The sequence below is a fragment of the Rhinatrema bivittatum genome, chromosome 3, assembly GCF_901001135.1.
Source record: "Rhinatrema bivittatum chromosome 3, aRhiBiv1.1, whole genome shotgun sequence".
NCBI classification, from domain to species: Eukaryota; Metazoa; Chordata; class Amphibia; order Gymnophiona; family Rhinatrematidae; genus Rhinatrema; species Rhinatrema bivittatum.
Genome location: NC_042617.1, coordinates 243,848,742 through 243,863,350, shown reverse-complemented (window position 1 = coordinate 243,863,350; position 14,609 = coordinate 243,848,742). Strand labels below are relative to the sequence as shown.

General features: G+C 42.4%; 1 protein-coding gene across 9 annotated transcripts in view; it reads right to left on the bottom strand.

Moving 5' to 3' along the window:
- Positions 1–14,609, bottom strand: part of DHX57 (DExH-box helicase 57) — a 473,349-nt gene that overhangs the window by 381,652 nt on the left and 77,088 nt on the right. For 7 of the 9 annotated variants that reach the window (XM_029594371.1, XM_029594374.1, XM_029594373.1 and 4 more), the window contains one exon: positions 10,006–10,188. The exons of 1 other annotated variant lie outside the window; for it this stretch is intronic. In XM_029594371.1, the coding sequence (XP_029450231.1) occupies positions 10,006–10,188 (183 nt within the window). The remainder of the gene's footprint in view (positions 1–10,005; positions 10,189–14,609) is intronic. One more of the 9 variants, XM_029594372.1, reaches the window with a different exon arrangement.

The window sequence follows — 14,609 nt, the reverse complement described above, 5'->3', positions numbered from 1 at the left end:
CACATCCACTTTTGGAAAGTGCAGCTGCTCTCACACAGCTGGATCCAGGGGCTACAGTCCTTCCAAGAACTCATCCCCCTTTGACATTAGCTTCCAGGGCACCCCACTCAAGATTAATTAATTCTTGAATGGCCTCCATATTAGGAAAGAAACGAGGCTTTACACAAAAATCAAAATGGGTTCTTTGGCTCCCACATGGATTCAGCCCAAGATACTCCCAATATATTCAATATCTGGGAAATCAGAGCCGGTAACTCATCTCTATGAAAAAAAACGCAACCTAGTTCTATACTGCTCCAATCCCAGAGGAATTTCCCCATCCTCTAGGGAGTAAGGATTGGCTTTATCATCTGTGCCATCTGGGTCCCCTTATTGGGAAGACCAGCAGCCAATCTAGGCATACCCCCAATGCTTACCCGCAGCACCAGGAGAATGGGATTTCACTGCCTGCAACCCTGATCTGTTAAGATTGGCAGGGGCAGAGGACTGCACCTGAAGAAGAAAAAAAAAAGACTGCAGTCCTTGAAAACATTCTACCCTAGAAAGGGCAGAGAGATCCATGCCAAAACCAGGGGGTACCTGTCCTGAGCCCAGAGAACTACCTTCTCCCACTAACGAACCAGTTAGGGGAGCTCCGAAGTAGGGCAACTCTTCTGGCAGCTCTTTTCCCAGTCCCGCATCAGGCTGGGAAGAACTGGGCTTAGTAAAATCAGATGAAGGCAATTTCCCCTGAGCCTCCAAGCAATGCTGTCACAAGTTAGAGGGAATACCAGGATGATATGCCTGAATATGACAAGCAGCACTGAGGGTAAGGTACTTAGGTTTCTTTGCTATAGGCACCATCATTCTTTCTGTACACTATAATAAGCATTTGGGGATTGTGGGTCCAGCTTATTCGTGCTGCAAAAAAACTAGGTGCCCAAAATTTAGGCACTCAATACTGTGCCTTGATGGGCATCGAAAAACTGGGCTCCCACGTGGCCACACAGATAAATGTGTGAATGAACGCAGATGCCCCTAATCAAATGGTCGTCCAATCAGGCGCACAACTAAGCATCCAACAAGGCACCCAAATTGGACACACACCTGGACGCTCAGCCAAACACTCACACAAACTGACTGAACTGAAGAGGGCAAACTAATGCGCCGGAAAAAGCGTGCGAAACACTGCCCATGGCGAACAAGAAAAACCTGAGAGCGGGGCCTAGCCAAAAGACTGCTCAAACTACCAGGCTATCCATGTCCCCCAAACTCCCCCAAAGGCGGGAATGACCGCCGGAACGGTGCACCAAGCACAGAAACCAGATGAGAGGAATCCCTTCTAAAACCCCCCTCTATTTTTTTTTATTTTTTATTTTTTAATCTTTACCCGAGCTCAGTCCTTCCTGGCTGAGTATAGAATTGATCTCCAGCTGCTGGGGGAGAGGGCATATACTTTCACTGCCGTGCTCCTGCTGCCTTTCACCTGGGGTTTTTTTGTTTTGTTTTGTTTTTTTAACAGCTAAGTCCATGCTTACTGAAAACCAACTATCAGACCAAGGCATTCATCTGAGGGAGGGATCCAAAGATATCACCTCAGGAATTCACCACAGGAGAGCAGGGTGAACTACGTTTCATTTTTTCCTTCTAAAACTTAAAGCAAACTCCCAGAAGGGAGATTCAAGTCCACCACCTGCTGGAGACAGAGAATACAGGCAGACTGATGTCACTGCAGGGGTATATACCCCATGTTGTCAGCTTTGTTCCATCTCCATCTGCTGGTAGAGGTGCATAAGCCACTGGTTCTGGATTCACCTGTCTAAATGCTAAGAAAATGATGTCTGGAGAACACTAAAGCCATTAACCTGTGTCTATACTTTTTTTTTTCCTAAACCTTATAATTCATGCTCATGTACAGATTTCTTTTTAATGGATAAGGCATTGGTCACTAAAGTGTCCGGGGTCAATTCAAGTAATATCACATGGTTAGACCACATTTCTGTGTGGATGGTCTACTCTTTTCAAAGCAATGACACAGATGGACTTTTTTGGAAACTCAATGAATTATTGACATGAATTACATGAACAGCTGATAGGAGATATTATAGAATATTTGCATATCAATGATACAAATGTCTCCTATGGTTTTATGAGTTTGCCTTAAAGCAGTGGTTCAGTGCAAGTTTATACCCAGAGCCACATTAAAAAAAATAAATAAAAAGAGCATCAGAGCTGATCTAGAGGGACTTCATAAACAAAGTCAAGCTCTGGCTACGCTCAAAGTTGGAGTGGAGTCTGAGTGATTTACGCTCTCTAGATTCTGACAGTATATTCTATCAAATGGAGTTTGTTCACAAGGAGTTTTTTTAAATTGGGTAACAAGGCTAGTAATCTTCTAACTAGGAGACTAAAGAATAAATTCTCCCCAAATCACATAGTGAAACTTAAGGGACCTTCAGGGGACTCTCTGATCAACACTTATCAGGGAGCAATCTTTGCATTTCTACAAGGAATTGTATAGCTAGGATGTGTCTATCGGAGAGGACATAATTGATAACTACTTGGTTAATATGGGACTTCTTACTTTATCGCTGGATCACTAATTCTTTTTAGATCAGGAGATTATGGAGGAAGAAGTACTTTAAATTATAAAATGTTTTAGGGAAGGCAAGACCCTGGACCAGATGGGTACTCTGCTAGATTTTATAAGCAATTCACTCCTACTCTGGTTAAAACCTTGACTAAGATGTTTAACAGACTCTTCTTAGAAGGTTCTCTCTCATTGGGAATTAACTTGGCTGGTATTTCTGTGATTGCAAAGTGTGGTAAAGACCTTACCTTATGTAGATCATATAGACCCATCTCATTCAATTTAGATTTAAAAATTCTTGCCAAGGTGTTGGCTGACCATTTGAATACAATGATCACAATCTTGATTCATCAGGATCAGTCTGATTTTATCCCTGGTCAAATGGCAGCAGATAATGTAAGATACTGGATTTGATATGGTGGGTGAAAAGAGATACTGCCTTCTTTGCTCTTCACAGATACAGAAAAGGCATTTGATAGGGTCCATTGGCAATTCTTGTTCAAAATTTTGGAGAGGATGAACTTGGGCGAAATGTTATCACTTGGATTAGAAAGCTGTATGAGGGGCGAGAAACTTGCATTAAAGTTAATAGAAGGTATTCTGAAAACTAAGGCGGGTCGTGGTACACATCAAGTGTGCCTCCTATCCCTGCTGCTTTCTGCACTTTTCCTAGAACCCTTTACATATAAGATTTTCAATAAAAGCTGAGATATTGGGGGGTGCAAGTTGTAGCAACAAGCTATAAACTATTGTTATTTGCTGATATTTACACTCACTGCTCCCGAGCATTCATTTTCTAGGATAGTGGCTAAAATGGAAAATTTCAGCCAAGTCTCTGGCTTCAAGGTAAATATCGATAAGTCTGAGATACTAAATATCTCAGTAACTAATTCCCTAATAATTGCCTAAAGGGTAAGTTTCCATTCAAATGGGCAAAGATCAAGGTGAAGTACCTGAGGTTCTTTATTGGGGTTTATCCAAACCAGCGGTTTTCACTTGAACTATATCCATTGCTTGAAACTATCTCACAAGATATGTAAAGCCCCCCTTTATTTGGGCATTTCACTGTTTTATGTAAACCGGAGTGATTTGTATTTCATACAAGAACCTCGGTATATAAAAATTAAAAATAAATAAATAAATAAGATATGAAGAGGTAAGAGGGCTATAACGTGTTATGGCTGTATAGGATCATGGCAGAGAAAATTAATATTCTGCCTCTTTTTTGCTATCTTTTCAGACTTTAGCTATTCATATTTCCTGTACATTATCAAAAGCATGGCAAAAAGATTTTTTGATTATATCTGGTGACATAAATCTTGACCAAAAAATTAGGGATATAACTAGTATACACTCAATATAGGGAAATAACTAGCTATGTAAATCAATATGGACTGCAGGAGAAAAATGAAATTAATCTCTGTGAACAATGATTAATTGCTAAGACTGTAATATTATAACTATAAAGTTGATGTAGAGATAAGACCTCAGTGTTGGCAAGAGATCTGAATTAACAGAAACTTCTGATGGCCAATAGGTCCAATCATTGGTCTTATAATCTCTAATTATAAACATTCAGGGGTACAGCTCAGACATCGCCTTGACCCCTTTATGTCTTGCAGCCTGTGCAACATGCAGCTGCCAGGGTGCTTACTGGTGTTAATGCATGGGATCATATTTTGCCTGTGTTGTGTGGCCTGCACTGACTTCCAATAAAGTGGTAGATCCAGTTTAAGATTTTAACTATCATTCATAAGTTACTTTATGATGAGCAGGAGTGTGTGTAGTGGCTAAAAAATTGTGTTGGCGCGTTCTTTAAGATAGACTGGTATCCAGTTGTTATAGATACCTGCAAGTCAGGATTGTAGACAGCAACAAACTAGAGTTAGAGCACTCTTGTATGTTGGGCTAACCTTGTGGGTCCTATTGCCTCTGCATTGTGGACTATAAATAAATGCTTTAACACCAGTAGCTTGAAGAGAAAAGCCTTTTTTATTCAGAATAGCAAACATCTTATGGAGAGCACTACAAGTTACCATGCAATGAAACAGGTCTCTCAGAGATTGCTTGTTAACACAAAGAGTTCAATAGTTCTACACCTCTCATCCATACACCAATGAACTAGCTATGCAGTTATCAAAACATGTTTTCAAGAGGTTAGCAAAAGCTAAACATTTTAGAGGCCTACCAGACTGAGGAGGACAGTGCAGTGAGTTTGAGAGGAATGCATTGCCAGCTTTTGGTCCCTTCCCCCCTCCATCCTGGAGCAGCTCTTCACATCAGGGCGAGGCGGGCAGACCCATAAATCCAGCAGGCCTGCAATGCGTAGCCGCCAGTGCACTGCCGAAGCTGTGCACCAAAAGGGCGCGCCCCTTAGTTGGGAAAAATCGCTGGCTATTGAATCCCATGGTGAAGAAACGCAAGGGTGAGATCTACTCCTCGCCTGATGTTACCCAAGATCTTATGGATATGCACGTCCAACACTCTAGGAATTTAGCTATTGGAAGTACTGAAGTAGAGGCTTCAATTAGTTTGGGAGCCTCTTAGCACTGGCAGTAATATGTCACCATTATAACCTGAACTATTCTCCTTGGATAAGCGGGGCTCTGCCTCAGATTACTTCAATGATGTGCGGAGGGCCCCAGTAAGAGGAGTAGAAGTGCAAAAGGTGACTGATTGGGACTATGGAGAGTGGTGGCTAGAGGAGGAAACTAGCAACTGAAAACTTACTAATGAAAATATGTAGAGAACCATGTGTGAATGACTCACTTCATAATGGTCAATCTTTGAGTGAAACGTTGGCTGCTGGTATTATGCCAGTTGGACTGCCCCTTCCAGCTCTCATAAATGTGTTGGGAGAGACATCAGAGTCTGCTATGAAGCCAGCAAACCTATCCTTAGTAGATGTCTGGAGAGTAGTTAGTAGAATGGAGAAGAAATTCTCTGAAGATATGGTGTTTAAATTACAGGAGCATGATGCTGGTTTGAAGGGAATGATGATGTTAGTACTATGAAATCTGAAATAAATGTGGTACAAGCTTCCCAGGCAGCTTTTGTTAGGGATAGTTTAATACATATACACTTGGAAAATATTGAAAACTCATTGAGGGCTAAGAATCTTCAGTTCTTAAATTTTCCTATAACCAGATTACTATTTACATCGGAATTGTTTTAAGAAATATCTTCAAGAGAATTTGGCTATATCCAAGGAAAAGCAGCTATCTCCCAGATATACTACATTCCTAAGAACATGCCATACTGGGTCAGACCAAGGGTCCATCAAGCCTTGTATCCTGTTTCCAACTGTGGGCAATCCAGGTTATAAGTACCTGGGGCAAGTACCCAAAAACTAAGTCTATCCCATGCTACTAATGCTAGTAATAGCAGTGGCTATTTTCTAAGTCAACTTGATTAATAGCAGGTAATGGACTTCTCCTCCAAGAACTTATCCAAACCTTTTTTAAACCCAGCTATACTAACTGCACTAACCACATCCGCTGGCAACAAATTCCAGAGTTTAATTGTGCATTTGAGTGAAAAAACATTCTCAGATTAGTTTTAAATGTGCTGCATGCTAAGTGCCCCCTATTCCTTCTATTATCCGAAACAGTAAATAACAGATTCACATTTACCCGTTCTAGACCTCTCATGATTTTAAATATCTCTATCATATCCCCCCCCTCCTCCGTCTCTTCTCCAAGCTGAACAGTCCTAACCCCTTTAGACTTTCCTTATAGGGTAGCTGTCCCATCCCCTTTATCATTTTGGTCACCCTTCTCTGTACCTTCTCCATCGCAACTATATCTTTTTTGAGATGCGGCGACCAGAATTGCACATAGTATTCAAAGTGCGGTCTCACCATGGAGCGATACAGAGGCATTATGACATTTTTCATTTTATTCACCATCCCTTTTCTAATAATTCCTAACATTGTTTGCTTTTTTGACTGCCACAGTACACTGAGCCAAAGATTTCAGTGTATTATCCACTATGATGCCGAGATCTCTTTCCTGGGTGGTAGCTCCTAATATGGAACCCAACATCGTGTAACTATAGTATGGGTTATTTTTCCCTATAAGCATCACCTTGCACTTATCCACATTAAATTTCATCCGCCATTTGGATGCCCAATTTTTTAGTCTCACAAAGATCCTCCTGCAATTTCTGACAATACACTTGTGTTTTAACTACGCTGAATAATTTTGTATCATCTGAAAATTTGATTATCTCACTCATTGTATTCCTTTATAAATATATTGAAAAGCATGGGTCCCAGTACAGGCACTCCACTGCCCATCCCTCTCCACTGAGAAAATTGTCCATTTAATCCTACTCTCTGTTTCCTATCTTTTAACCAGTTTGTAATCCACGAAAGGACATCGCCACCTATCCCATGACTTACTTTTCTTAGAAGCCTCTCATAAGGGACTTTGTCAGACGCCTTCTGAAAATCCAAATACACTACATCTATCGGTTCACCATTATCCACATGTTTATTAACCCCTTCAAAAAAGTAAATCATATTTGTGAGGCAAGACTTGCCTTGGGTAAAGCCATGCTGACTTTGTTCCATTAAACCATGTCTTTCTATGCGTTCTGTGATTTTGATTTTTAGAACACGTTCCACTATTTTTCCTGGCACTGAAGTCAGTCTAACTGGTCTGTAGTTTCCCAGATCGCCCATGGAACCCTTTTTAAATATTGAGGTTACATTAGCCACCCGCCAGTCTTCAGATACAATGGATGATTTTAATGATAGGTTACAAATGTTTACTAATAGATCTGAAATTTCGTTTTTGAGTTCCTTCAGAAGGTTGTTAGTGGAAGGAAGGAAGGATGGATATATTGACCCCTAATTGCCCCAATTTGTCTTTTTCTTGAATCCTCTATAGATAATTCCTCAAGAACCATTCATCTAGTGTCCTTCTGTGCTGACAAGGATAAAGAAATTAGTCTACAGAAATATTTTCTGAACAAGAATTTTCAGTTTTGCAGTCAGAAAATGCAGGTGTTTCCTGATGCCTTATTCTACACAGTGCCAAAGAAAACAGTTTCTCTTGATGAGGCAATGCGTATTAGCATTAGGAGCCATTCTCTTTCTTAGAGAATGGTTTCATGTATTAGAATAATACATTTGTATTTACTGACTCTAGTCATTTGGAAACATTTCTGAGAGATAAAAGTGGAGAGTAGATAATCTGGATGAAGCTATATATCTCCAGGTTTTAAATTGTAAGGGGATTTTTTTTTTTTTAATTCTTACTGCTATGCTTTCTGTTCTATATTTTCTTTTCATATTTTGCTGCCCCCTGGTAATGTGGACTGGATTTTTCATATGCCTGATGTAATTTTCTCTGATTAACAATATTCGCTTTTTTGTTTTGGAGAGGTATATTGTATGAAATTTTTTTTTATGTATGGGTAGTAAATATAACATTTTTTGAAAAGTTTAAATAAAAAGAAAGCTAAACATTTTGTTAAGTGGGTAATGTAAATTTCTTATCTTTAGTATGCAAATATGTAAAATGATCCTAGAGCTCTAGGATCACCTGCACCTTGTTCCACTTCCTCAATCTATTATTTAATAATGATTACATATTGTGACTTTCCTTTATACTGCTTCTCTGCACTTCACTGCTCAGGAATGTACCTTTTACAGGACACCTTTACAACTCTACATATGGGACTGAGATCTGAGCATGAAGATATTCAAAAAGAAACTGAAGACTATATATGTTAGATATGCATGTTTTATTTTAATGTTGGTATGTATGTTTATTGCATGTCTATGTTTTAATATTTGTGATTTTAATGTATATGAATGTGAATTTATGTGAGCCAATCTGGACAAGTTTTTCCTGGAAATAATGTAATATAAGATTGGCTAAATAAGTAAATACATACATAAATGAATAGATAGATTGCATCCTTGTCTTCTGCGATATGCAAAACATGCAAGGACTGAAAAATTAAACAATCTAATTCCTTTTTATGAAAAAGGCATAACATTGGAGAGTCCCTCTCCTCTCTAGGAGAATACTCATCTTACAAATCCTCTTTGTTTTCCTCAAATCTTGAATTCCGAAAAGTCTAAGGAAGCTGCCAAATCAGAGTACTCATCCTCCAAAAAAACTGCCACAGTCTGCTTCCTCTTTCTCTTCTTTGAAGGCACAATATCTTTGCTGGAGGCAATCAAGCTGAGGAGGAGGAAGAGGCTCCAGGGGCAGAGCTCTATCCCATACAAAATGCCTGATGCAGGCATTTTAAAAACTCAGCCAAAACCACTGACCATGAGGAGATAGACTTTAAATTGAAAACTCCCCCAGGTCCGTCCATTGCCACACTTCTTGAGCCTAAAGCACCCAGTGTGGTTTCCAGGCCCACAGGATTTAACACCATTCCCATAACAGTGGAGAGCCTGCTGGTGGGAATTGATTGGCCAGCCGGCTCCAACAATTGGCCCTCCCTGCAGATATTGCATCCCCTGGTTGCTCACCCTATCCTTCCTGCCAACCCCTTTTTCCCCTCACACTGCTGGTAAAGGCTTCCTTTCCCCACCAGGATTTTCCAAATAATACACACAGCACAGAGACAAACTCACTTCTCACATTCAAAGGAGCCCAACATCACCCCCTTCCTTCTGCCTCAAAATGCCCTTAGAAAAAGAAAAATATACCTGCTTTAGTTCCAGCACTGAAATGGCAGCTTCTCCCTTCAAATAGATGAACTACTGTCTTTTTTTTTTTTTTTTTTTTTTTGAGGGAAGAAACCTCAACCCCAGGAAAGTGATGAGAAGATCACTAAGGAATAGCCAGGAAAGAGACAAAAAAAAATTTCACAGAACCACTGGAAAGAGCCCTTTTCCAAAGAAACCCTGCCACCCAGGCTAAAAGGTTAAACTCAGTCGGAAGAGGGAGTCCAGACAGACAATCACCCTGACAGTGCCTCAGTTGAAAGAGGACGTCCCTCCACTAATTTCTGCTTCACCCAGATGAAACCAGGTCTCAGATACAGCACAGAATATGCTTGCCTTCCATCTGCTGGAGACAGACAGTACTGCCAAGCTGAATACAGCACAGGATTCTATATAGGCTGATGTCAGCAAACCAGATGTTGTGTCTTCATCTGCTGGCAGGGGAGCATAATCCCCATGCATTTGGACTGGTCTGGCAGAATGAAAAGGAAAAAGCCTTTTATTCCCAAACTCTGACAAATAGCAAAGTCTAGCTTCTTGGAGATTGTTTGCCTTCTAAAATAATCAATTTAGAATAATCCCTTCAGACTGAAACCACTGAAATCTTTCACAGTCTTCTGATCAGAATTAGTGATTTACTTTGGCTTCAAACATGGACTGTAGAAAGGAAAAAGATAAGGTTGCTAATCTATAATCATTCACACTTATCAAAACCCCCATTACTGGCTCTGAAAGAATTCACCTGGAGAGTTTCCCTATAGCAAATGGGGAAATTTCAGCTTCTGGAACAACATGCTCTGGAGACTCTGCTGATGTTTTCTCCATCACAAAGGGAACATCTGCGTGGCTAGACCAGTAGTGATCCTCATTATCAAGGTAGTCTAGTTCATCAAATTCCTCTTCTCCTCCCAATCCAACCTCTCTGCTTAAAAGAAACCAGAATGGTACTCAAGTTAAACCACAAAATTATTTCCTTATATATTGAATTAATAAAGACTTAAATATAAAAATACCTTCCATATATCAAAATGTATTTAAAAAAAAAAAACAAATATACAAAAACAACCCTCTCCCAAGCGTTCACTTCTAAAACTGTTGAGGTTCAGTGGTTTCCTTTCCCATGCTTCGGAGTCAGGTCTTACTCCTATTTTCGTTCTCTTTCATAGCTCCCTTCAATTGCATATACATGTGCTTGGCTGCCATTTTTATTCACCCCACAGTGAAGACAGGCCAATCTGACAGAATCAACTAGGAATTTCATATTTCTACGACTATATGGGATAACCAAAACACTCAGAATCTTACAGACAGTCCTGTGTGGACAAGGACAGAAACAAGAAAATTTCTATAACCGTATATTTCTCTGAACTTCTGTTTACAGGAAGAATTATTAGACAATAAAGTCCACAGAAAAAATGTACAAAAAACTGAGAAAACAGAGTGGAGTTCCTCTGAAAATAATTTCTAGTGCTCTTCAATTCTTCCTCAGCAAACATCAAATTCTACCTCTGTACCATTAATTAAGCACAGATTTTCGATGTGGCAAAATAATTCAGTTTGTTTAATTGGGACAACTTTCACCTTTTCTTTGCTTAGTGAAAATAAGGCCCAAACAAAACCAACTGAAAGGTGTGAAAATATGGTTTGACTATATTTGGAAGTCAAGATTAACGATATAAGAAAAGCAAATCACAGATACACTTTTTCTAAGTTGTTAAAAGGATTCCATAACTTATTCAGGGATTCTAGATCAGGAGGCAGGCTGGGCAGAGGGTTTGTCCTTGGCTTTCTTGGCCGGCGGCGCCATGATTTGTGCACGTGGAGTGGTTCCAACAGTCCAATCGACTCTCGCAGATTTCCTGCTTCAGATATATTGTTTATGATTTTTTGCCTCTGTGGCCAATGTAATTTCAAATTCTCTGTTTTACATTTAACTCAATGCTTATGTTTATTCCTGGGGGGGGGGGGGGTGTTTCAGATTTTTTTTCCCCAATTTTTGAAGGAAGTGGGCAATCAATAACTAAGCCTTTTCAATGGCCAAACCGTAAGACAAAATCAACCTAGATCCTCGTGTAGAATGGGCCCCTGCTGCAACAGATCCTTCCAAAACAGGAGCCAGAGGGTACTGCCCACCGGCTTCCGAGTGTTATAATTAGTGAGGTTTGGGTGGACCCTTGGCTGCTGACCACTCCACAGGGGGAAGTCCCGTGAGGGGCCACAGGTCAGGCTCAGCTAGGACACACAAACACAGAGATTGATCTTTTATTAGACAATGTGATGAAGCCACCAGAGGCGGCAGTGGTGAGCAGCAGAAGTAGCCCAGCTGGGCTAGTATCCCTCAGGCACTGGAACAGCGACTCCTCCGGTAGCAGTGCTGTAGTGGAAAGAACTGAGAAGCCCCAGTATGGAGGACCCCACTATAGGGAGAGCAGGCCCTCGAGGAGCGATTACCTGATCCCTGAGAGCTAAGAGGCTTGAAGCTAATGTACTCACACAGCGGTTCCACGTAGGAGATGGCACCAGGGCCGGAACGGAGGCAGGCCCTCGAGGAGCGAGTACCTGGTTCCAGGGAACAGCTCCGAGGTGAAGATGGTAGTACTCACTGGTGTTGAAGATAGTGAATCCTTCCAGGCAGAAGAGAAGGTAGGAGCAGGCAGCGAGTCAGGGAACATGGGCCCTCAAGGAGTGAGTACCGGTTTCCTGATAGCGACCTGAAAAGCAAGTGAGGCCCCCGAGCAGCGGGTACCCCGTTAGTGTAAAGAGTCCAATGGAAGATTGGAGAGGCAGAATAGCTGGGTACAGAGAACGAATCCCATCCGTAAGATACCCCCTTGCTAACTCAAAGGCTAGCAAACATCGTAGGCTTTAAATATCCGGGCAGTGTGACATCATCACAGGGGGACGTCCCTAAGGTTCGCGCCAAGTAGGAAATAAGAGTGAGGGCCGCGCGGCACACACGCCCTAAGGTACCAGCAGAGCATAGTGGGAGGCAGCACTCAAGCCGGTTTGGGTACGCCGGAGAGGTCGGCAGGCAGACACCGCGGCAGCCAGGCGTTAATCCATAGCGAGAGGAGGTGCAAAGAAAGAAAGGTAGGCGGAGTGAAGTAGTCGGGAAGGGACGGTTGCAACACAGAGCCCAATCCAAAGCCACTAAAAGGACAGGGTTAGATTGACTTGCAATCTTCCAAACAACCCTGTCTATCAGATGAGAGGGAAGAAACACATTCAGCAGGACACCGCATGGCCACTCCTGAATGAGAGCATCAATGCCCAGCACTGTGGGGTCCTGTCTGCGACTAAGAAAGTGCAACCTTCGTGCTGTTGAAGGTCACCAACAGGTCTAAGTCCAGTAGGCCCAGCAGGCCATAAGGAGCTGAAAGGCTTCATTCGCCAACTTCCATCCTGATTGATGAAAGTCACCATCGTCACATTGGCTGACATTTTTCGGACCGCCCAAGCATCTAGATGCTCTGCGAACCGTAAACACGCTAACCCAACCACCCATGCTTCCAACCTGTTGATGTTCTACTGCCGCTCCTCTGCATTCCAACGACCTTGCACTACCAACTCCTGACAGTGAGCCCCCCAGCCCAGAAGGCTCGCATCTTTCATGAGTACTAACCAATCCAGCATCTCCAGGGAAACTTCCTTCCTGAGATGATCTGCCTGTAACCACCAGTTCAACTGAGACCTCCCCTCCAATGGAAGGAGCAGCCTCACTGCATATTTCTGCGGGTTCCAGTGGGAAAGCAATATGCGTTGAAGAGGTCGCATATGTGCCCTTGCCCCGGGAACTACTTCCAAAGTGGCAGCCATCAACCCCAGGATATGCAGATAAGACCACACAGTCAGGCGAACAGTGTTCATCAGGGTTCGAACTAGAGCCATCAACCTTGGAATTCGAGTATCTGGCAGAAATAACTCTGCCCTGCTTTGTATTGAAGTGAACCCAGTTACTCCAGAGTCTGAGTCGACTGCAAATTGCCAGTGATCAGATTCACCACCCAGCCTAGTTCCTGTAGTAACGAAACCATCTTGGGAGATGCGTGAAGACTCTTCCACGCTCTAGGCTCAAATCAACCAGTCAGGGGTGAACTAGAATGTAGTCTTTGCATAAGGACACCACTACCACCACGACTTTGGACAAGTTCCGGGGCACTGTAGCCATCCCAAAAGGCAAGGCCTGAAACTGGGAATGACAATCCAGAATGGCGAACCGTAGATGTTCCCAGTGAATGGGGATATGCAGATATACCACCGTGAGATCCAGAGATGAGAGGTATTCCCTTGCTTGAACAGCCATTATGGCAGATCATATTTCCACTCTGAAATGTGCAACTCGCAAATGACTATTGATGCCCTTGAGATCCTGTATGGGTTGAAAAAACCCTTCTTGGGTACGACAAAAATGGAATAACTGCTCATATTTTGCTGTGATTCAGGAACAGGAATCGCTGGTTTCAAGATTTTGTAATATAACTTCCACTGCTACCTTCCTCCGAGGGGAGTTGCATGGATATATAAAGGCATCATGAGGAATGCGAAGAAATTCTAGAGCACACCAGTCTCAAACCACTTTGAGGACACATTGATCCAAAGTAATTTGAACCCACCTGTGATAAAAACAAGATAGGTGGCCGCCTATCTCCTGCACCAATAGGTGAGCCCGCAAATCCTCATTTAGCAGAGGGGCTCCAGTACCAGAGCCTACATCTTTTCGAGGCCCTCAGGGGCGAAAGGGCTGAGATCTACATTAGGAATGGGATCTCTGAGAAGAACCTCTCTTATAAGGCCGAAAACGCCAGTAGTCTCTAGAGTGGTCACTCACCCAAAAAGTCCGGGAAATCGGCTTCTTATCCTCTGGTAAGCGAGGGACCTGGGTTTCTCCCCAATTTCTCCAATTCACTCTCAAATAAAAGCAAACCCTTGAAGGGCAACTTGGTAAGCATGGACTTTGAACTAGTATCTGCCAACCAGTTGCACAGCCACAGCTGTTGCCTGGCTGCAATTACAGAAGCAGCTCCTCTGGCGGCTGTGCGAATCAGGTCACAGCCCGCATCAGCTAAGGCGGCAGCCCCCCTCGGCTCTACCATAAAGACCATTATCAGAAGAGACGCTACCAGATTCTCGAGAAAGACGTAAGGTAGCCCAAGCTACCAAGGCGACAAGAAGCAATTTGTAAATTCATCGCCACTGCCTCAAAGGCCTGCTTTAGGATAGTAGACTCTTCTAACTTGATCATCCTTCAGAGCTGCACCCCCTCCACTGGGAATGGTGGTTCATTTTTTGACAGAACACTGCTCTTTGGCCTGCGGATGCAAGGGGTATAAACCCACAAGGGCAAGC